Source organism: Leucopleurus acutus (genome assembly GCF_964270905.1).
Source record: "Leucopleurus acutus genome assembly, chromosome: 3".
NCBI lineage: Eukaryota > Metazoa > Chordata > Mammalia > Artiodactyla > Delphinidae > Leucopleurus > Leucopleurus acutus.
In genome coordinates, this window is record NC_139145.1 from 28,295,367 (window position 1) to 28,318,395 (window position 23,029).

The following is a 23,029-nucleotide window of genomic DNA, read 5'->3' on the forward strand; positions in this document are numbered from 1 at the left end:
AACACTCAAGGGAAGCACCACACTAGGGACGACATGAGGCTCAGCTTCAAACCCATGGTGGCCTGCTGGGAAGCAGTCCAGGGTGGGAGTTGGAACGGTTTCAGACTGACCGCCAGTGATGATGGGCAGTAGGGCCTGACTTGAAGAATCTGGGTACACAGCTGCACTCAAGTCACGCTCCCCCGACCGCGGGGGACTCAAAGACTGTGGCATCCTTTCATGTACCCACAGTAACCACCAGCATTGGTTTCTTAGATGACAAATAACGATTAAGGATCAAGTAAGTTGCTCCGATGAGAGACAGCTTGATCATCCACAAAGGCATAATTCTTCCCTCCCACCCAAGCCCCAGAGCTGGCTCCTGGCCAGTGGAACTCTGAGAGAGGCAGGGTACAAGGAAGAAGTGCTCTAGAGCAGAAATTAGAAAACACGGATCCTACTCCCCCATCTGCCTCTGACCAGCTATGTTAAACTGGGAAAGTAACTCTCCCTGTCTGGGCTGAGATTCCTCATCTGTAAAATGATGGGGTTAGCATGTATCACTATGGTCCCTCAACATCAAATCTTCAGTGTTTTCTGGATTCCATGAAATTAGCTGAAGAGCCCTGTTTGCTGGAAATGTAAAGTACAGAGCTGCCTCTCAGGAAAAACTTTAAGTTCAAAATGAAGGAAAAGAAAGAAATGAAAGCAGGAGAGTCATGTCAACTTGAAACTCTCTTTGGTCATAAGAATAGCAAAGCAATGAGTTCAGATAGTTTGGGAGGAATAGAAAAGTACAAACTGCAAAACAGGAAACCCATTCTTGGCTGGCTGTCAAAGAGCCATGAGCTGGTGAAAATTTAGATCCATTTTCATTTTAAATTTCTTAAAACTAATAAAGTCCCCAAGTTAGTGAATTATTGAGATGCCTGCTACCGAAACACAGAATTATTGTTCCCGTCCCAGGCTTTTTAACCACTTGATTTTTCAGTCCTATTTCTGACAGTGAGGTGGTACAAGGAACTGCTGGTTCCTGCTTGTCCCTGTGGCTGGCACCGCCCCTCTACCTGCTTAGCATCATGACCACGTGTTTATGGACAATGGTCAAACGGGGCCTTGAATTATATACCTCCCCAAATAGCATTCCAGCTCTTGAATTTACAGGAACCCAATTTCCACATCTTTGATTCCTCCAGTGGCTACAACAAGCACTCAGGTGTTTACTGGATGATTAACAACAGTACTTACCAGACTCCTCAGGTATCTCAAACTACACAGCCAGGTTAATCCATCCAAGCTACGTTTGGACTACAAAATCATTTTTCAAAAAGGCATCATCCAGAGACAGAAGAGCTTACAGAAATGAGCTTAACAAACACCAAAACCAGATTTCCATAGAGAGCAGAAAAATAATTTATTCCAAAGGAGGGCAGAAATAAGAAATTCATCCTGAAAATATACTTTGGTATAATTCTGGTGGGACAGATTTTTCCCTCTGAACATGTTCTCCTACTGACTGCCCCACTGGAGTCTTACTGTCATGTAACAGTTTTTAAACACTTCACTGATTCTCACGTTGTGAGCAGGCAGGAGCCATCTTCAGATCCACAGTTTCCAAGGAGAGAGTAATGTTATTTCTCAAAAGAACAGCACTTTCTATCTCCAAACAGTACATAAACATTTTATAGAGGCAGCACAGTTTAGATTCAATAGGCACATCATTCATCAAAGTGTAAAAAAGGTGACAGGAAAAAATACTGCATTGTAGAATAAGATATTCAAATGTGATGGGAACGTTTAAGGCAGCTGACAGCCAAAGTGGGCGAGTCAAGGAAGGTGGTCTGGGTATGGAGGTGATTTTGCATCTAAAGGAGTTCTCTTCGTGACCTGCAAAACAAAACCGTTCCAGTAACTGGGCCTTTCCATCAACCTCAGGAGGGCAAAAGGGTAACACCAAGAAAGTCAACCAAGCCAATAATTTTAAATACACAGATGCCCCCTAAATGAAAAGTGGGCTCAGTTAATGTGCAAGTTGGGGCAGGTTTTGCAGGGCTGTGACAATAAGTCCAGTTACCAAGGACAATGCTAAACTGAGGATCCCAAGTCCCGGTTTGACGGTATCATAGAAAGCAGGAAGAGTGGAGCTGACTAAGACCCGTTGCACTGGGACCTGACAAGTTCCCTTGGGCTTCAAGAATCTGTATTTGCACTTCCGCTCCCACAGATAGGCAAGCTGGTCCCTGCGTCAGACTCCTAAAGAGCAGGCTCCTTGCTACTCGATGGCTCACCGTTCCTGCCACCCCAAGTGTAGGTGACAAATGAGAATTTCTTCTTCTAGAAGCTTAAAGCTGCAACACCACCTTTGCAGAGCTGGCAAACATTTAAAATAGGTATCTTCACACATCAGACTGCTAACAGTGGTCGCATAACTCCTTCACGCAAAAGCTTACTGTATAATGTCTTGATAAATAAAGCCATATGTGCTACTTTTGAAGTTAAAGAGAAAAAATAAAGAGAAAATAAAAGTTAAATAGTGTCTTTAAGAGGTGATTTCCACACAAGCCTCGAGTTAGTGGATAAGAAAACAAGCTGGTTGTGGCCCACCATTTGCCTAGGGTGTTGAGGGAGGGGCAGGCGGAGTGAGGGGCTAGTTAAGTGGGGATGAGGCACGGCTGCAGCAGGCAGGTCTGGAAGGCTGGAGGTCACAAAGCCCACAGGGAGACCACACGGGCCCTTGCGATTTCCCAAGCCAGTGGGCACGCACCCTGGAGAATCCCCAGTGCCGGGAGATTAAATGGCGGGTTTCCCAAGGCTCCGGGGCCAAGGTGCCCAGAAGCAGACATGAGACTGCTGGTAAATCTTACTGGAGCAAGCTGGGCAGGCCAGCCGCCCTCCATGGTGGAAAGCACCGGACTGCTGGGGACCCACTAGGGCAGGACAGTGCAAACAGTCAACTGAAGATGTAATTAGAGGACCATTTTTACCACGTACTAAGGAAAATAACCGTAGCAGGCTAGGTAGGGGCAATGACCAGAGCTACCGGTTTCTTCCATGGCTTCATGAAACCTTTCCATTAATCTCATGATCATTTTCTCTTCTCTTCCTTAGGCCAGCAGAACAGCCCTCTGCATAGACCTGAGTTCCAGGCAGATTATTAATTTACTTGAGAATATGTGAAGCAGTGAATCCAAATGTTTTGTGTGTGAAGTTCCTATGAAGAGCATACGGTCAGGGGATTTGCCTGGTGGCGCAGTGTGTTAAGAATCCGCCTGCTAATGCAAGGGACACAGGTTTGAGCCCTGGTCCAGGAAGATCCCACAAGTCACGGAGCAACGAAGCCCATGCGCCACAACTACTTAGCCTGCACTCTAGAGCCCGCACGCCACAACTACTGAAGCCTGCTCACTCTAGGGCCCGCATGCCGCAACTACTGAGCCCACCTGCTGCAACTGAAGCCTGTGCACCTAGAGCCCACGCTCCACAACAAGAGAGGCTACCGCAATGAGAAGCCTGCAAACTGCATTGAAGAGTAGCCCCTGCTAGTCGCCACTAGAGAAAGCCTGCGCGCAGCAACGAAGACCCAACGCAGCCAAACATTTTAAAAAAAGAGCATATGGTCAGACTTCCTCACTGTTTAGGCCTTTCTGGATGAATGAACAATCACAGAAGGGGAAAACAGGTCTTCACTTTTGAAAAACCACACCGAAAGAGGGAATAATTTTCCCTCAAGCTCAGTGATACCAGTTTAAGATTAATGTGAACGAGCATTATGCTCGAAGACTTGTGGTTTGATTCTGGAGTGAATTAAAGAAGCACATATTCTAATCATCTCTCTGATATGAATAGCCATTCTGGGGTGGAGGTGGGGAACTCAACCAAAGAGTCCATGCTCTCATTTTGTAAAATAAAGGAATCACAAAGCTACTTTCAGATAAAACTGAGAATGAAGACAACATAAAAATATTAAGGCTAGGGCTTCACTGGTGGCGCAGTGGTTGAGAGTCCGCCTGCCGATGCAGGGGACAAGGGTTCGTGCCCCGGTCCAGGAGGATCCCGCATGCCGTGTAGCGGCTGGGCCCGGGAGCCATGGCCGCTGAGCCTGCGCCTCCGGAGCCTGTGCTCCGCAACAGGAGAGGCCACGGCAGTGAGGGGCCTGCGTACCGCAAAAAAAAAAAAAACAAAGATAAAAATATTAAGGCTAGAATCAAGAAATCTGTTTCAGGGAAGGATGATGAGTGAATATATATATATTTTTAAACAAAAAAGAAGAGGTCTCATTTTTATCTTTATTTTTTCGTTTCAGATAACTTTGCAAAATAATTCCTTCTTTACTCTCATGGTAAGGTATGTATTTATTGTAGGAGATTAACTACAAGAGGTATTTAAGCAACCTATAAAGGCCTGAGTGCTTCACAATTCAAGGCAAAAACAGCAGAGCTAAATACATTTAGGAGAGAAGAGATCTCTGGGAAGCCAAGTGGCCAGGAAAGGAAGTGCAAGGATTTGCAAGCTGGACACTCAGAGAAAACATCAGAAAGAATTGAGAATGGGCGACTGGAGACAAGAAACCAGAATGTTCGCTGAATAATGTGTTTACTAACCGGCCTTCTACATTAATGACTGTGGTAGGGTAATGAGGCAGGAAAAGCTAAGTAAAGCTAATTAGGTCAAGAGCATGAAAATGGCATGGCTGGAACCAGTAGGTCACGGAGGAAAGTTGTGCAGAAAGCGGCGAAGGTGGTTGGAAGGCAAACTAGGCAGGCCTTGACCACCAAGTTAGAAAGCGGGACAGAATCTGCAGACTAGTCATGCTTATCTTTTGTGGCTCATGGGACCTTTGGTGACCCTGACAAGCTGTGCTGACAACACGATACATACAGCATTCCAAGCGGCACGTACCCATTAAAATCAGGGACCTTGGGTTTAAGAAAAAGCCCTGCTGTAGCCCATGGAGAGCTACTCAAAGTTTCTGGGGCAAGCAGGATGTGTTTCAGGAAGTGCTATGTCAGGAAGATAAACAGGGTGGTGGTTTGTAGATACCTTGAGTGTAGAGGCAGGCAGACGTGATGAGGAGCCACTGCAGTAATTCAGAGCCGCAGTGACTGGGTCAGATAGTAGGGTCCCTGACAGAGGAACAGAGTAGACAGGCAGACACAAGTGACATAAGTGGCTCAACTGGATTCAAGGAAGAGGAGAAAGAAGCGATCGAATGGGTTCTAGGTGACAGGGAAAACTGTGACAGGCTTTTTAACCATAAAACACCTTGCACTGTTTTAACTTTTCACAAGTATGGCTTAGTTCCAACCTCTCAACAGATCACAAACCCCTTCAGAGTCCACAGCCTCCTCTGAAATCCCCACTCAGTACTATGTACCTCGTGACACTCAAATATTTTTGGAATGCATAGAAAAACAGCTTCCTCAGGGCAGAGGCCTAATTACCAATAGTCTATTCCTCTCCGCTCCAGACTTTGTAATAAAATAGAATGCCTGCCCTTTTAGGACTGCGGTAAACCATATAGGCTTATCTAAACATATCACCATGATGCGGTTTACCAACTAACTTACAGAACACTGGTCTGAAGCCATTCCAAGGAGATTCCATACAAGCATCACACCCCCAAAGCTGCAGGAAAATGGGACATCGGAAAAACAGCAAACTTGATGTGATAGTTCCATACGCATCTCAGGAATCGAGGCTCTAGAGGCAGCCAAGGTTGGCAGGGGGCAGAGATGGCGTGAACATAGTTCTTTGAAGTATTGGGTAAGATTTCCAGCCAATAAACATAATGTGCTATAACTCAGCCTATTAACATATGAAAGAAAATCATGGCAATTAAAGTGTTTAGAGTAGCAAAGGACCGGCTTGCTGTTTAACCGTGTTGTTCAGGATCAATTCAATTTCATCTGTATAGAATTATTATTTGAAAGCTTTCATGACTGCTCCTCATTTTTCTCTGCTGAATACCATGCCTGGCTTACATCTCCTACTTTCCAAATCTGGCCTCTTAAAGAATCACATACAGAATTGAACACTTTTCCTTACCAGCTGAGGACAGGCCTAAATCTGGTTTCTGCACTCCTTTATCATCCCACAGTTGTATAAAAGTTCAAGGTTCTAAAGGGAATTTAGCTCATTCTTTGAATTTTACCACCAAGAAAAGTGAAGTCCTGTCTTAAGAGTTCTGTTTATGGGCTTCCCTGGTGGTGCAGTGGTTAAGAATCCACCTGCCAATGCAGGGGACATGGGTTCGAGCCCTGGTCCGGGAAGATACCACATGCCGTGGAGCAACTAAGCCCATGTGCCACAACTACTGAGCCTGCGCTCTAGAGCCCGCAAGCCACAACTACTGAAGCCCGCACGCCTAGAGCCCGTGCTCCGCAACAAGAGAAGCCACTGCAATGAGAAGCCCGTGCACCACAATGAAGAGTAGCCCCCACTCGCCACAACTAGAGAAAAGCCCACACACAGCAACGAAGACCCTACACAGCCAAAAATAAATAAATAATTTTTTTTTTTTTAAAAAAAAGAGAGTTCTGTTTGCTCCAATGTTAGGATTAGATTAGATTAGATCTCCTGATGTGATAACTCCATAGGACTAGAGGTACAGTACTACCACAATCACTGCCTCAAACATGGAATCAATGTGACATGATGTTCATAACTAGGGCTGCCTGGCTGTGCTCTATTTCCTGCCATTCTGCTTTTAAAGGAACAACCGTTAACATAAGGGTTTCAAGCAGTCCTAGTTTGTGCTGTGGACCAGAGTGCAAACATTAGGAATTCATCATTCAGGTTACAGACACATGAAACTGAAAAGAATGGGCAAATGACACCAGATCCACACACACAGTGTTATTATTCACTGTGGGCCCCATTTACTTATGGTGAGAGATGGAAATGAGGCTCAGAGAAGGTAAGTGAAAGGCAATGCTAGAATAAAGATCTCACTCTGAGAGGCCTGAGGTTCTCAGCTTTAAACCCCAATCAATACCACCACCTAACATTCACTATAGTTAAGAGAAAGGACATAAAACAGAACTTGATGGGGAAAAAGGGGGGGCGGGGAGGTTTTATATATATATAAAAATCAGATTTTTTTTAAAAAATCTATATAAAAGGGAATCAAAACCCCTTTAGGCAGACAGAACTCTAAGGGAAAAAAATGGCTGCCTACCTATCAGGCTGGCAAAAATCCAGGCTGTGAGGAAACAGAAATTCACATACATTGTTGGTAGAAATGCAAAAATGGTACAATCCCTATAGAAGGGCATGTAGTAATACCTTGAAAAAGTATTTATACCTTTAACACAGAGATTCTATTTTCAAGGACTCTAATCTAAAGAAAACTGGTAAAAATACAAAATGTCATACGCACAGGATGGCACTGTGGCTTTATCAATAATAACAAAAGACTGGAAATAATGCAAAAGGATATCAATGGCTATAAAAAGAATTAAGGAAGATCTCTATACACTGATAGGGTATATTGTTCAGTGAAAAAGAGCAAGGTACAGAATAGCATATGTAATATGATATTTCTTCTGTAACAGCTGTGTGTGTCAGGGAAGGATGGATACACACACACACACACACACACACACACACACACACTATGTATTTGCTTATCTCTGCACAATGAAACACTGGAAGGATATGGACTTCTATGAATATAGCTTACTTAAAATTTTGACTCTGGAAATGTTTTACATATTCCAAAAAATGTAGCCAAAAAACAGAAAAAATTACTGTAAATTGAACACAAAATAAATCATCTTAACCTAACTGTATAACAAATTGATAACCACCAGAGGAAATAATTTCAAGTAACCACAGAAAACAGCATGTTGTTCTTTATTTGTTCTAAGAACAAATAAAGCAGCAAAGAAATCCTAAACTGCATTCAATAACCTTATAGTTAGTAGTTACATTGGGATAATTTTGAAACTATTTTATATATATTATGATAATCAAATTAAGTAATTAAGTTACTGCCTTTAGGAGCCAAGATTTTCAGCATATGTGAATGATATTCAAGTATAAAACTGAAGAAGTCAAATAAAAATCCTGTAATGTTAAATCTGAATTAGAAATACTGACATGAACCCGTGATTTTTTTTTTCTTTTAAAAAATCCATACTTCCTGGCTTTGTCCACTGTAAAGCCTTAGAAGCAACAACACCCCAACAGAAATGAATGCACCTAGCAATCAGATCATGGTTTATAAATACCACTTCCACTGAAAGAAAAACAGGGCCAACTGGGCTTGAGGACTGACTAGTGAACCAGGGAATCCTTTCAGTGGGAAAGTTATTAGAGGAACAGCTGATTCCAAGTCAAGAAACATACAAGAGAGGTCTGGGACACCTTGATGTTGCCAGAAAGAAAATTATCAAAGACTAATATCAAAGGGACATAGAAGTCAGTCTAGACAGGTGCCCACAGGGCCAAAGAAAGAACAACTGAACTTTATAAAAAGGATAATAAACATTTAATTGATTAAAATTGAAAAGGAAAGAAAAGAAAACCTCATTGAATACCCCAGAAGTAACTTGGGCACCAAGTTACTCACTTTGAAAACTAAAAGAGGGACTTCCCTGGTGGCACAGTAGTTAAAAGTCCACCTGCCAATGCAGGGGACACGGGTTCAAGTCCTGGTCTGGGAAGATCCCACATGCCGCGGAGCAACTAACCCGTGCACCACAACTACTGAGCCCATGTGCCACAACTACTGAAGCTCACATGCTCTAGGGCCCATGCTCTGCAACAAGAGAAGACACCGCAATGAGAAGCCCGCACACCGCAATGAAGAGTAGCCCCTGCTCGCTGCAACTAGAGAAAGCCCACATGCAGCAACAAAGATCCAACACAGCCAAAATAAATAAAGTAAAAAAGAAAGAGGGCTTCCCTGGTGGCGCAGTGGTTGAGAGTCTGCCTGCTTATGCAGGGGACACGGGTTCGTGCCCCGGTCAGGGAAGATCCCACATGCCGCGGAGCGGCTGGGCCCGTGAGCCATGGCCGCTGAGCCTGTGCTCCGCAACGGGAGAGGCCACAACAGTGAGAGGGCCGCGTACCACAAAAAAAAAAAAAAGAAAAGAAAGAAAAGAAAATTAAAAGAAAAAAATGAAGTGTGTATCCCACCTTTCTTATATGATCTACATTTCAAGGTTAGTAAATAACTCTAGTTGATAAGGAAAAGTTCATTTTTAAAAACATATTTATTTATTTATTTATGGCTGTGTTGGGTCTTCATTGCTACGTGCAGGCTTTCTCTAGTTGTGGTGAGCAGGGGCTTCTCTTCATTGTGGTGTGCGGGTTTCTCACCGTGATGGCTTCTCTTGTTGCAGAGCACGGGCTCTAGGCACGTGGGCTTCAGTAGTTGCGGCACACAGGCTCAGTAGTTGTGGCACGCAGGCTCTAGAGCACAGGTTCAGTAGTTGTGGTGCAAGGGCTTAGCTGCTCTTTGGCATGTGGGATCTTCCCGGACCAGGGATGGAACCCATGTCCCTTGCATTGGCAGGAGGATTCTTAACCACTGCACCACCAGGGAAGTCCAGGAAAAGTTCATTTTTTTATAGAAATATTTCACCTAATCAAATATGGAAGTAATAACAAAAACTAGAAAATCACCACTTTTGCAATTTCTACTGCAATGCTTCATTCAGGCTAAGATCATCAATGGATACAATCACTGGATAAAGGTTGATAGAGACCTTTACACCTGGAGGGACCAGAACCCACTGATCACCTTGGCATCTCTAACGACCAGACAGCCAGACATCACGTCTCTCCTCATATAAGGCAATATGAAGTTCACAGAACCACTTAAGTACCCTTGCCAAAAAAGCTGAACCTGAAATCTAGTCAAACATTTAGCGCTAACCTCCAGTTAACATAATAATGGAGACTGAAGAACAAATGAAATGACAGGCTTTCTTTCTGACTCTTGGCCAGTGAATAAATCATTCCACTACACCACTCCTTACTTCCCTGATCCTCAGAAGCAAATGAAACTTGCAATTTTGAGACCAATTTTCAAAAAGCATCTGTCTCTCTCTGTCCAAAGCATTCACAGATGCCCTTCATCTAAAATCTGTCAGCCACTTAAAGCTGCTAAATCTCAAATACCAAGTACACACAGTCACATTCCTGATCTGTGCCCGAAAGACCACATGCAAACATAATTTATTTAACTGGCTGGCTAAGAATACAATTTAAAAGAATCTTATGGATAAATTCTTTGCTAAAAGTGAATGGTCTAAGTTCCAAATCTATTTCTGCAATTCAGATTGTGTTTGCTTTCAGGAGTCTGCCCTTGCCAAGTGTTAAAACGAGGAAAAGTCCAGGCAAACTCTAGCTGGCCGATTGACAACATTGATGTGAAAGGTCAAGGGCATAGTCACCTCAATGACTGAGCACTGGCGAGCAGGTCTTCTTACTCAAGGCCAATGATGCTTGAGGTACCAGATGGTTTCATTTTTCAACTGCGGTCCAAAGAGAGGGTTGAGTTGGGCCAGAATTGCAATCAGCCAACTAAAAAAATAATGGGGGAGGAAGGACAACAGAAAGTGGTGAAATCATGTTGGAACGGGACCATTTTAAATTAGGATGAGAAAAGTGCTTTAGTAGAATTTAAATCTATTGTTCAGACCAAACCTTCAACACACTTAAAGTTCATAAAGCACACTGTGCTAATGGAAGCATGTCTTGTAAGAAAAGCCTTCACAGAACAAACCCTCCCTTCATCTGATACATTATTGACAAAGCAGTGAGGCTTCATCATAGTATGTCTCTGTCTTTTCTCTCATTTTCTTAATTCCCTTTCCAAGTAGTCAAGATTTCCTGAATTCATATGATATCGTCACCTCAGAGTGTTTTTGCCTAATCTCAGTTTATCATCATCACAACTTCTGGGCTCAGGAAAAATCAGTTTACTTTACTTTACCCATTCTCCAAATGCTAAGACCCACAACCAAAATGACACATCCAGTTTTACTGGTATAGCCAAGGTTAAATTTCAGCCCACTGTCTCCCAATTAGACTATATCACTTGAGCACCTCTTCTCCCATCACCATCACCACTAAAACGTGTTACATATCTTTTGGGCAGTAGTGGAGCTGAACCAAATGGGCATCTAACTCCCCCTGCTTACTTCAGATCTAAGTAACAAGGTATTCCTCTGTATCACAGACCGATTATGGAGGAAGTATGATGGTGTTACATATTTACCTCAGGGTCGGAAGTGCAAAACAGTACATAGCCAAAACTGTCTTTAAAGTTTTCTTCTACTGCTCACAAAGTTCTGAATAAATGGTTTTGTATCTGATATGGGAATTCATATACTCAGTGAACTTTGAGAATCACTGAACAAAGACCAAAGCAAAGAACAAAAAGAAAGACAGTAAAAGATTTGCAAATCATATATCTGATAAGGGGCTAATATCCAAAATATATAAAGAACTCGTACGGCTCAACAAAAAGACAGCAAATAAACAGCTGGCTATTCAAACCATTCCATGTTTTACTTTATTAAAACAATATTTAATGAGCACCTGCTAGGCTCCAGGCCCCAGCAATACAAAGGAGAAAATGAAATGCTACTGCCCTCACAAAGCTTATGGAATGTAATGTCAGGAAGGAAATAAAGTGAGGCGAAGGAATAGAGAATGATGGAGGTAGTACTCCTTTGATGGGGTGGTCAGGAAGGCCTTTCGAAGAAGTTACCGCTTCAGGCGAGCACAGAATGAAGCAGAACACACAGTGCCTTTAATTCCTATTCAAAATACATGAGTTTTTATTTAAATTAGAATTGTTCTCGTCTGGGGGGAGGGGGTCTGGTAAACAGGCCCAGACTCCATCCACTACTGATCTTGGAGGATGGATTTTAGCATCATAATCTGATACCGCTGTCCTCTCTGCATGGGATACAGAGAACTGCTTTCTAAGGGAAAGCAGCTATCCTGCCTCAGCTATCCTGTAGTCTCCTTCTACAATTTTAGGACTTTAAATTCCCCTAGAAGAGGGGAACTAGCCAAACGCAACCATTGTCTGGCTGGATCTCTTTTCTTCCATTTGCTGTAATATTTAGAACTCTTCCAATAAAAGAATCAAAAAGCTGATTCTGATCACCAATGATCAGACTGCTGGAGAATCTAGCAGCGACAGCAGCTTCACCTACAGAAACAATGTACCCGCCCCTCCCCACCCCAGCCCAACAGAAGGTGGTTCTGTGACAGGAAACGTGACACCTGAGGACATCCAGCCAAGACAGCTACCTCAGGCTGACTCACTTTATAAACAAAAAATTCAGATAAGACACTCTCTGATCTGTCCTTAGAACTACAATATTTGACGCAAACAAAATACCCATACTTGTAGTTGAGGTTTAACATCTACCTGAAAAAAAGAAAGAGGAGGGGAGCACAGGCAGACACATTGAAGAGCTGTGACTGCAGTGAACAGTAATGGTGCAGAGCTGAGAGTCATGGAAAATTCCACACAGACCCAGGACTTTCCCGATCCCAGCAGGCAATGGAAGCAGACAGTACAAACAGTCGTCCGTCCTTTCAGGACAGACTGAAATACTGGCCAGTGCTTAGAAATGCTAAATAAAAAATACGTTAGAGCCTCGTCTCTGTCTCCTCTCGTTACCAAAAATGTTTAATACTGAATAAAAACACCATCTCCCAGTACTTTGTACGATGTGGCATAGCGATGCTTCTGAATTCTGACTTCACATTACAATCACCCAGGGAGCTTTAAAAAAAAAAAAATGATGGTAGACTTCACAAATGATCTTTCTTTTAATTCTCCCACAACATGGTTAAGGAAATTGAGGCAGAGAGAGGTGAAATGATTCGCCTGTGGTCACAACACTAATTAGGTGGTAGCAGCTCCTGAACCCAAAATCAGGTCAGACTAATGTTCTTACAAAAGTTACCTTCTGTACAAAAGTTACCTTCTGAAATATTTTAACTGACAACAGTTCAGAAAGCATCAATCAGTTTAGCTAAATGTAAACTGTCTGGGAGTTAAGGAAACAAAGAATCCATCTGCTAACTATAGATGAAGTCCATCATGAGCCTTTGGTACCTGAGGTAAAGAAGAAATATCCAGAAGCAAGAACGAAGTCCACTCTGCTTGCTCAGATCAGTATTCGGAAACTTTTTTGAATTTAATTTTACGTACTATTTTTAATGTTTCAAATCAAGTGAAACATCTTACTTAAAACAACAACAACAAACCGAAGTTCAAGAAAATTCCTTGGGAAACAGCCCAGGTCAGTTCATTTGAAATGTCCTGGAGGAAATTCCCCCCTCTAACCAGATGAGCTCTTCGTCTGCCCTTCTGATTACTGCCTGACTTCAGATTTTTCTTTAAAGCTGATAAACAGTGGGGAGAACTGGAAGGAGAAAAAAAAAAAAAAATCCACTCTGAATTGATGGAAGTGGGTGGAGAAAGAGATCATATTCCAATGAATCTATTATTTCACATGTCCAAAAAAACAGAACTAAATGTACTCTTCATATTTGCCCAAACTGTTCCACATGTCTCCACAACCTGAAGTCCAGCCTAATAACTAACCTGAGCTTATTCAAACTACCGAGGCAGCTATGGCACGGTAACATCTTTCAGAGAACTGAAGAGCTGGAATGCACCAGAGGTCAAGTTCACGGTCCTCATTTTAACAGCAAAGAAACTATGTCCTAGGGAGCTTAATACTCCCACAGTGAATCAGGGATAGAGCTGGAAAGGGAACCCAGGACTTCTGAGTCCCTGATACCAGGCTGCTTCCATGGGGTATTAAGGATGAAACAGATCAGGCAGCCTAGGAGTTCCTCTTTTATTCCACAATCATTTACCAATGCCATGCTCCATCGTCAGGCCCTAAGGATGCTCAGAGGAATCAGCTGAGGGGCCAAACCGCACCCCCCCCCCGGACCCTGCCCCCAGGGGCTCATGAGCTTGTGAGAGACAAACCAAGGGTGGGGGCAGAGTATGCTCTGGAAGAGAGAGGCAGAGGGTACTTCATCTACAAACACTCCTGGCCACTTATCTTGAGCTCAGCTCGTGGTTATTAGAATTCTTCAAGCATAAAATAATACGTCCTCCCCACAGAAAAGGCTATATACCGAGCTCTCTCAAAACCTACTTTGTTCTTTTGTTCCACATTCAGATATGAGAACAGGGAACAGAGGCATGGTTACTTCCCAGTGATGCACAGGTCAAGCAGATAACTGCTCAGCTTCCCTGCTGGAATAGGGAAGTCCGGTGAGAACTTCTCTTCTGATCTGCTGTCCCTCCAGCGAGGGCCATGATAGGAGTAACCTCTATCACCTCCTTAAGAAACAGCAGAGAAGTGACTTGCCCTGTCTCTACCGAGATGACCTCTGTCAAATATCCTTATCCCAATCCAATGACGCAAATTCTTTCAAGGGCAGCAGTGTTATTATACACTATTAGAAAATATGGGATTCAGTATTAGACAGGGTTGGATTTTAATTTTAACTACATCAAATATTAGTGGAGTGACTCCAAGCAAGTGAGCTTACAACCCCGAGCCTCAGTTTCCCCTTTTGTAAAATGAAGATAATAATCCCTGCCTCAAGATACTAAGAATTAAAGGAGGGACCTCCCTGGTGGTCCAGCGGTTAAGACTCCGCACTCCCAATGCAGGGGGCCCGGGTTCGATCCCTGGTCAGGGAACTAGATCCCGCATGCTGCAACTAAGATCCCATATGCGGCAACGAAGATCCCGCGTGCCACAACTAAGAGCTGGCACAGCCAAATAAATAATATAAAAAAAAAAAAGGGCTTCCCTGGTGGCACAGTGGTTAAGAATCCGCCTGCCAATGCAGGGGACACGGATTCGAGCCCTGGTCCAGTTAGATCCCACATGCCGCGGAGCAACTAAGCCTGTGCACCACAACTACTGAGCCTGTGTGCCACAACTACTGAAGCCTATGCACCTAGAGCCCATGCTCTGCAACAAGAGAAGCCACCACAATGAGAAGCCCATGCACCGCAACAAAGAGTAGCCCCACTCGCCAGAACTAGAGAAAGCCCAGGCACAGCAACAAAGACCCAACGCAGCCAAAAATAAATAAATAAATTTATATTTAAAAAAAAAGAATTAAAGGAATAATATATGAAAGTGCTCCGTGTAGTAGCTGACAAACAGGTGTTCAATAAATACTACTTATTCCTTCTCTTTCTCTGTGATACAGCTAAAAATGCATTCAAGCCACAGAATGAAATACAACCTATTTTACTTTACAAAGGAGTTTCTCATGCTGCACTGAGTCATGCTCATCTCCACCTCCTCTCCCGCCCCCACCTGCTCTGCAGTAGGCAGAATTCTAAGATGTTGCTCAAAATTCCCATTCCCTTGCGTACACACCCTGTATAAACACGGATGGTGGATATGTAGGGACAGTCACTGCCGTGATTAGATTATAAGATACAGCTGGCTTGACAGAGAAAGACAAATACTGTATATCACTTACATGTGGAATTTAAAAAATAAAACAAACTAGTGAATATAACAAAACAGAAACAGACTCACAGATATAGAGAACAAACTAGTGGTTACCAATGGGGAGAGGAAGGGAGGAGGGGCAATATAAGGGTAGGGAATTAAGAGATACAAACTATTATGTATAAAATTAGCTACAAGGATGTATTGTACAACACAGGGAATATAGCCAATATTTTATAATAACTATAAATGGAATATAACCTTTAAACATTGTGAATCACCATGTTGTACACCTGAAACTTACATAATATTATTCATTAACTATACCTCAAAAAAAAAAAGATACAGCTGGCTTTAAGGGAAATTTCCATCAACAGATGTATGGATAAAGAAGATGTGTGTGCGCGCGCGCACACACACACACACACACACACTCTGGAATATTACTCTGCCATAAAAAGGAATGAAATAATGCCATTTGCAGCAATACGGATGGACCTAGAGATTACTATACGAAGTAAGTCAGACGGAGAAAGACAAATATCATATATCACTCATGTGGAATCTAAAAAAAATGATACAAAGGAACTTACTTATAAAACAGAAACAGACTCACAGACATAGAAAACAAACTTATGGTTACCATAGGGAGAAGGGGAGGGATAAATTAGGAGCTTGAGATTAACAGATACACACTACTATATACAAAATAAATAACCAGCAAGGACCTACTGTACAGTACAGGGAACTATATTCAATATGCTGTAATAACCTATAATGGAAAAAAATCTGAAAAAGTATATATATGTGTGTGTATATATATATGTATATGTATAACTGAATCTCTTTGCTGTACACCTGAAACACTGTAAAGCAACTATACTTCAATTAAAAAAAAAAAAGAAAGAGAATTTACCCCGAGTGAGCATGACCTAATCAGGTGAGCTCAAAAGGGACAGGGCTCTTCCTGATGAAGGCCATTTGGAGTGCGTGTATCACTTATTAATTCATTGCCAACCATCTTACAATGCACCCTTTAATATGTGCTCTGTAATAAAAAACTGAATCCCTTTTTCTCCTTTAAAGTGAGCACGATGTTAAGCTTTCTCAGTAGAGGTAGCTGGAGGGACACAGCATGGGCTAGAAGTTGGGGGAGTGGGTATGAGGACATTTGGTGGAATCTGCACAGGCTGTGGCCCAGAACACGGTTGCTCTTTGATCTAGAGACTTGGTCTGGAAATAACCTTTCTGCAGCCCTCTCGACATGAAAACCAGAGCCCCTACCTGGCCTACATGCTTTGAAGTCCTCCTGATCACACTGGCACAAGAATTCCCACTACCTGGCCACTGATCTCTCCAGCCTGCTCTGCTACCTGCACTTAGAGCGTGGCCAACTGCTTGCCCAGCAACTCCAGACCAACTCCAGCCTGGCCAAACTAATGAACTTCTCTGCTATCTGGTGGGCTGAACTACACCTTCTCCAACAAGGTCTGAATTCTTTCCAAGTTTGTCCCTGCTTGGGTACTCTCCCTGAGCCCTAGGGTACCATATGGAGTTTCCTTCTATCTTATAGTTACTCTTCTGCCATAGTGAATAATTATGTTAAACTTCCTGTGTTTAACCTATTGTGTGGTTGCTACCTCCTTATTGGACCCAGACTGCTACAGGACGGGGAGGATTTGACACAAAGGAAGATTCTCTCTTGCTAGCTTTGAAGATGGAGGAGCTACATGGCAAGGAATGTGAGTGTCATTTAGGAGCTGAGAGCAGCCCCCAACTAATACCCAAGCCAAGGAAATGGGACCTCAGTCCTACAACCACAAGGAACTTAACTCTGCCATAGCCATGGGAGTTTGGAAGAGGACCCCAAGCTCCAGATGAGAAGGCATAAACTTACTTTCCATTAACCTGATGCCAACTGTATCTCTTCTATGGCCCTTGCACTACTACAATACAAAAATAGGAATATGCCCTATTTTTGCCAGCTCTAAAGTTGAATCATCTTTTCCTTTCTTTTCTCCATACTTTCTATACTAGGCCTTCCAGTTCAAATTCTCTTATCTGCCAAATTATAAATGAAAAGATTATATGGTCAGAGTAAGAAAAATAAACCTTTTAATATAGTAGATAATAGATACAGTAGATAATAGATAATATAGTAGATAATAATATCTACAGGTACCTAGATTTCCTTTCCACTATCAACAATCAAGACATCCAAATATTTTACATGAATCCATGAGAGAAATGTAAGCAAGTCTCAGAGCAAAAAACTAAGTGAAGGCAAGTACCCAGAGAGGAAAATAAAGTGACTACAGGTTGTGTTCCATACTTTGAGAGCATAACTAAACCAGATTAACTTCAGCTTTTATTTTCAGACATCGAACGGCATGAAAAACGGTAGACAAAGCCCAGCGCCCATTGAAGGTAGAAAGTCTAATGAAAGTTTCACCCACACACCGCAAAAAAGCTAAGACCCCAAAGGATTCTGTCTCAAGATAAGGAAAAATCAAACGGCCCCCTTAAGTGGAATGCTAGGAAAATCAACTGTCTCAAATACAAACACCAAGAAGGAAGGAGAAAAACACTGCCATTGAGAACTGGTCTTCATGAAGGTTTGCCAACTACATGGTTTTAAAAAAGAACATACCAAGAATTTTACTTAATTTAATGCCACACTCATGATGGCCTTAGGCACCTGGCAGAAGCAATGTAAATACTTTCTGGAAGAGCCCACCCTCATACCAGGCCCCCAAGAAGTCATACATATAAAACTATAGGGAAAACAGAGAATTCCCTGGTGGTCCAGTGGTTAGGACTCTGCACTTTCATTGCCGAGGGCCCAGGTTCAATCCCTGGTAAGGGAACTAAGATCCTGCAAGCCGTGTGGCACAGTCAAAAGAAAAAACCCAAAAACACACTACAGGGAAAATGGACAGATGGCAGTCAAATATAACTAAATGCATATGGAAACAAGACACCATGAGTGAGAGACAGAAAAGAGCAGACACAAACCTGAAGAGACTTCAGATAATGGAATGATCAGATATGCACTAAAAATAAACTGTCTACTATGTTTTAAGAAATAAGATACACTTAAAACACATGCAGGGAGAAAGAAAGAAGGAGGAAAGGGAGGGAGAGGGGGAAGGAGGGGATAGGGAGGGAGGGAAAACAAAACTATAAAAGCAGCAAAAAGAACTTCTATAGAAATGAAAAATATAATACCTGAAAATAAAAAAAGTCAACAGGTAAAGTTCTGGTTCAGGTAGTAGCAGAGTGGCTTATATCAGACTCATTCTATAGATAGTAATTATAAACTCTGAACAAAATATGAAAAACAACTAACTGATGGTACTAAAGAGTGCCCAAAGCAGGTAGAGACTAGAAGGGATTCAATCCTTGAAAGAAGGAAGTTAGTTTTATACAGCATTTCCCCTGAGGACACTGTCCAGTCCGTGTGAAGCTCTAGCAAAACCCTGCAGTCTTATTGGCTTGAGGTATCAACAGATGAAGTTCAGAGCTGCCAGCAGTTAGAAATTAAGAGGGGAAACCACAAAAAAAGATGTGTCACAAAGGGGAGCCCCAAAACCTGTGTATAAATTCCCTTAACTCCTTGGCTCATCCTTGAACCATGAATGCAAACGCCAAGGACTGGTGGAAAACACCCAGAAGGCCGAAAAAACAGAGCAGAGATTTCCACTGCTGCGTACAACAGCGGAAGAGAACTTGGAGTCTGAAGTTAGAGGGGCTTGGTAAACACCTCAGACTTTCCACTGAAACCTCAGAAGGGCCACATCTGAATGGAGAACTCACTCTAAGGGCAAAAACTGAAATAGATCTGCCCAACAAAGTGTAAAACCAACCCTCCACAGGTTTAAGGTGATCAATTAATAATTTAACCGTTTGTTAGAAAAAATTTAACGTTTTTCAGAGGAACAAAGTAGAATCCAGAATGTCTATCATCTACAATATCTAGCATTTAGTAAAAAGCACACATGCAAAAACCCCAAGAAATGTAATCAACAATCAAGGACAAAGGAATCCACAGAAGCCGAGTCCAAAATGACACAGACGATCAGTTAAAAGGTCATGTCTCTAAAGTAGGTGTGGCCTGCAAATGGCTATGTACTAGAGGGCAAGGAGCTGGAGTTCTATCTGAGGAAAATCAAGGCCCAGAAAAGCAAAGAAATCCTCCTCCTTCTTATGTTAGCTCATATAATAAAGGTGTTTATTGATCTAAAACAAACTCAAAACAAAACAGCATTATAAGTATGGTTAAGGACTTAAAAGAAAAATTGGCTATAAAGAATGAACAGATTGGGAATCTCAGAAAATAAGTTAAAACTTTAAAAAAGAACCAAATGGAAATTCTAGAACTAAAAAGTATAATATATGAACTGAAAAATATTTGGATGGATTTACCAGAGGATTGGAGATGACAGAAATAGTGAACCTGATGAGAAAAACAGAACCTATCCAATCTGAAGAAACAGGGAAAAAATATTGGAAAAAAAAATCAAACAGTCTAATATAGGTGGAACTGTAGTCTCAGAAGGAGAATGAATAGAGCAAAAAGAAAAAAAAAGTAGACTATAGGCTGAAATTTTCTCAAATTTGGTGGAAAACATTAACTTAAAGATCCAATAGCTCAGCAAACCCAATCAGAATAAATTCAAAGAAAACCACACCTATGCACATCACAGTGAAACTATGCTGAAAAGCAAAGATAAAGCGAAAATCTTGGTAACATCCAGAGGACAAAGAATGCATAAAGAACAATTATTCAAATTACAGCCAGTCCTCAACAGAAGCAATGGAGACCAGAAGATAATGGAAGAGCACCTTTAAAGTTGTCTGAAAGAAAGGAAGAAAAAAAAATCTTGTCAGCCCAGAAAAAAATCCTTCAAAAATGAAAGTGAAATAAAGACATTTTCAGATAAACAAAACTGAGGGAATTTGTGGTCAGACCTATCCTGTAACAAATACTAAAGGACGTTCTTCAGGCTGGAAATCCAATCTACAAAAGGAAATGACAAACTTAAAAAATGATAAATATGTAGGCAAATACAAAAGACTTTTTTCTCTTAATTTCTTTATAAGACATATGATTCTTTAAAAATTGTAACACTGTAGTAAGGGTTTTACAACATATAAAGATGTAAAATATATGATAATAGCACAAGGATGGGGAGTAAATGGAATCACATTGTTGCAAGATTGTTACATTTTACCTGAAATGGTTCAATATTAACTCTAAATAGATTGTGAAAAGTTAAGAATGCATGTTGTAATCTCTAGAGCAACACTAAAAAAGAAAAATACAAAAAATAAAGGAAAAAAAAGAAAAATACAAAAGTATAGCTAAATGCCATTGGAGGAATTAAAACAGAATACTCAAAATATTCAATTAACCTAAAGAAAGGCATAAAAGGACAGAGGAACAAAAAAGAGTTGAGACAAACAGAAAACAATTAACAAAATAGTGAACCCAAACCTAGCTATAGCAATAGTTACATTAATTGTATAAGGAATATCCATCTGGCAAAAGGCAAAGACATTCAGAATGGATAAAAAAGTAAAAACAAGCCACCTACTGTCTTCGAAAAGGCACATTCTAAATATAAAGACACAGATACAATGAGCATAGGAAAGGTGGTATGGTTATGGATCAAAGTAAAAACTGAGTTAAGGAGTATTACCAAGGATAAAGATTGATATCTTATTAATATAATGACAGAAATGTAAATTCATCAAGAAGACACGACAATCATATATACGCACGCTCCTAATAACAGAGCTTCAAAACATATGAAGCAAAAAAAGGATCTTTCTTTTAAGAAGAGAAATAGAAAAATCCACAATCATAGCTGGTGATTTTAACACCCTCTCTCAGTAATTAATAAAAGCAGACCAAGAAAAATCAGTAAGGACAAAGAAGATTCGAACTACCTTGACCTGATGTTTACAGAACACTCTACCCAACAACTGGAGGATATACATTCTTTTCAAGTGCACATGGAATGGTTATCAAGATAAGACCACATGCTGAGCCATAAAATATATCCCAATTTCAAAAGACTGAAATCTTACATAATATACCTCCTGATAAGATATCTAGAAAGGTGCCAAATACGTGGAAATTAAACACCACAATTCTGAAAATGAAAATACAGCATCATCAAAATTTGTAGGGTCTAGGTAAAGTGATGTTTAAAGGGAATGTTATAGTATTAAACACTTACATTTAAAAAGAAGGAGGGATGGACTTCCCTGGTGGCGCAGTGGTTAAGAATCTGCCTGCCAATGCAGGGGACATGGGTTCAATCCCTGGTCTGGGAAGATCCCACATGACGTGGAGCAACTAAGCCCGTGTGCCACAACTACTGAGCATGCACTCTAGAGCCCGCGAGCCACAACTACTGGGCCCACACGCCACAATTACTGAAGACTGCATGCTCTAGGGCCCATGTGCCGCAACTACTGAGCCCACGTGCTGCAACTACTGAAGCCCGTGTGCCTAGAGCTTGTGCTCCGCAACGAGAAGCTACCGCACCGCAACGAAGAGTAGCCCCCGCTTGCCAGAACTAGAGAGAAAAGCCCACACACAGCAACGAAGACCCAACGCAGCCAAAAAATTAAATTAATTTATTTAACTTAAAAAAAATAAAAATAAAATTAAAATAATAAAAAGAAGGAGGGACTTCCTTAGTGGCACAGTGGTTAAGACTCCGTGCTCCCAATGTAGGGTGCCCGGGTTCGATCCCTGGTCAGGGAACTAGATCCCACATGCATGCCACAACTAAGAGTTCACATGCCACAACTAAGAGTTACCATGACACAACTAAGGAGCCCACGAGCTGCAACTAAGGAGCCCGCCTGCCACAACTAAGACCAGGCACACCAAATAAATGAATTTTAAAAAAAGGGAAGTTTAAATCAATGCTCTTAGTTTCCACTTTAACAGCCTAGAAAAAAAGAGCAAATTAAACCCAAAGTAAGGAGAAGGAAACAAAGAAAAGAGAACTGAAATAAATGAAGAGATATACCATGTTCATCATCAGAAGACTCAATATTGTTTGCTCTCTCCAAACTTATCTACAGATTCAACACAACCCCAATTAAAATTTCAACAGGTTTTTTTGTTGTTGTTGAAACTGACAAGTTGATTCTAAAATGTATATGGCTATTTTAGAATAGCCAAAATAAACTTGAAGAACAAACAGAGGACTTACATTTCCTGATTTCAATATAAAGCTATAGTAATCAAAAGAGTGTGGTATTATCATAAGGCTGGACAAACAGATCAATGAACAGAATAGACAGTCTGTAAATAGACTCACACATATATGGTCAAACCATTTTGAACAAAGATGCCAAAGCAATTTAATGGAGACGGGAAAGTCTTTTCAACAAATGGCGCAGTGACCACTAGATATCTGTATTGGGAAAACAAAACAAAACAACAGCAACAAAAACAAAGCTTGACCCCACCATTTTAGTGCCGGTGGCCCTTGGAAGCAGTCTTGCCTAATTGCCAAACCCTCTCCAAGGTCACGCTATAGCGGAAA

At 41.5% G+C, this 23,029-nt stretch overlaps 1 protein-coding gene across 1 annotated transcript in view; it reads right to left on the minus strand.

Annotated features, from left to right (window-relative positions):
- Positions 1-1,374: 1,374 nt before the first annotated feature.
- Positions 1,375-23,029, minus strand: part of ATP6V0E1 (ATPase H+ transporting V0 subunit e1) — a 34,953-nt gene continuing 13,298 nt past the window's right edge. Inside the window, exons 3-4 of the mRNA XM_082835392.1 lie at positions 10,383-10,512; positions 1,375-1,866 (exon numbers count right to left, since the gene is read on the minus strand). Of these exons, the coding sequence (XP_082691518.1) occupies positions 10,419-10,512 (94 nt within the window). The 3' untranslated portion in view covers positions 1,375-1,866; positions 10,383-10,418. The remainder of the gene's footprint in view (positions 1,867-10,382; positions 10,513-23,029) is intronic.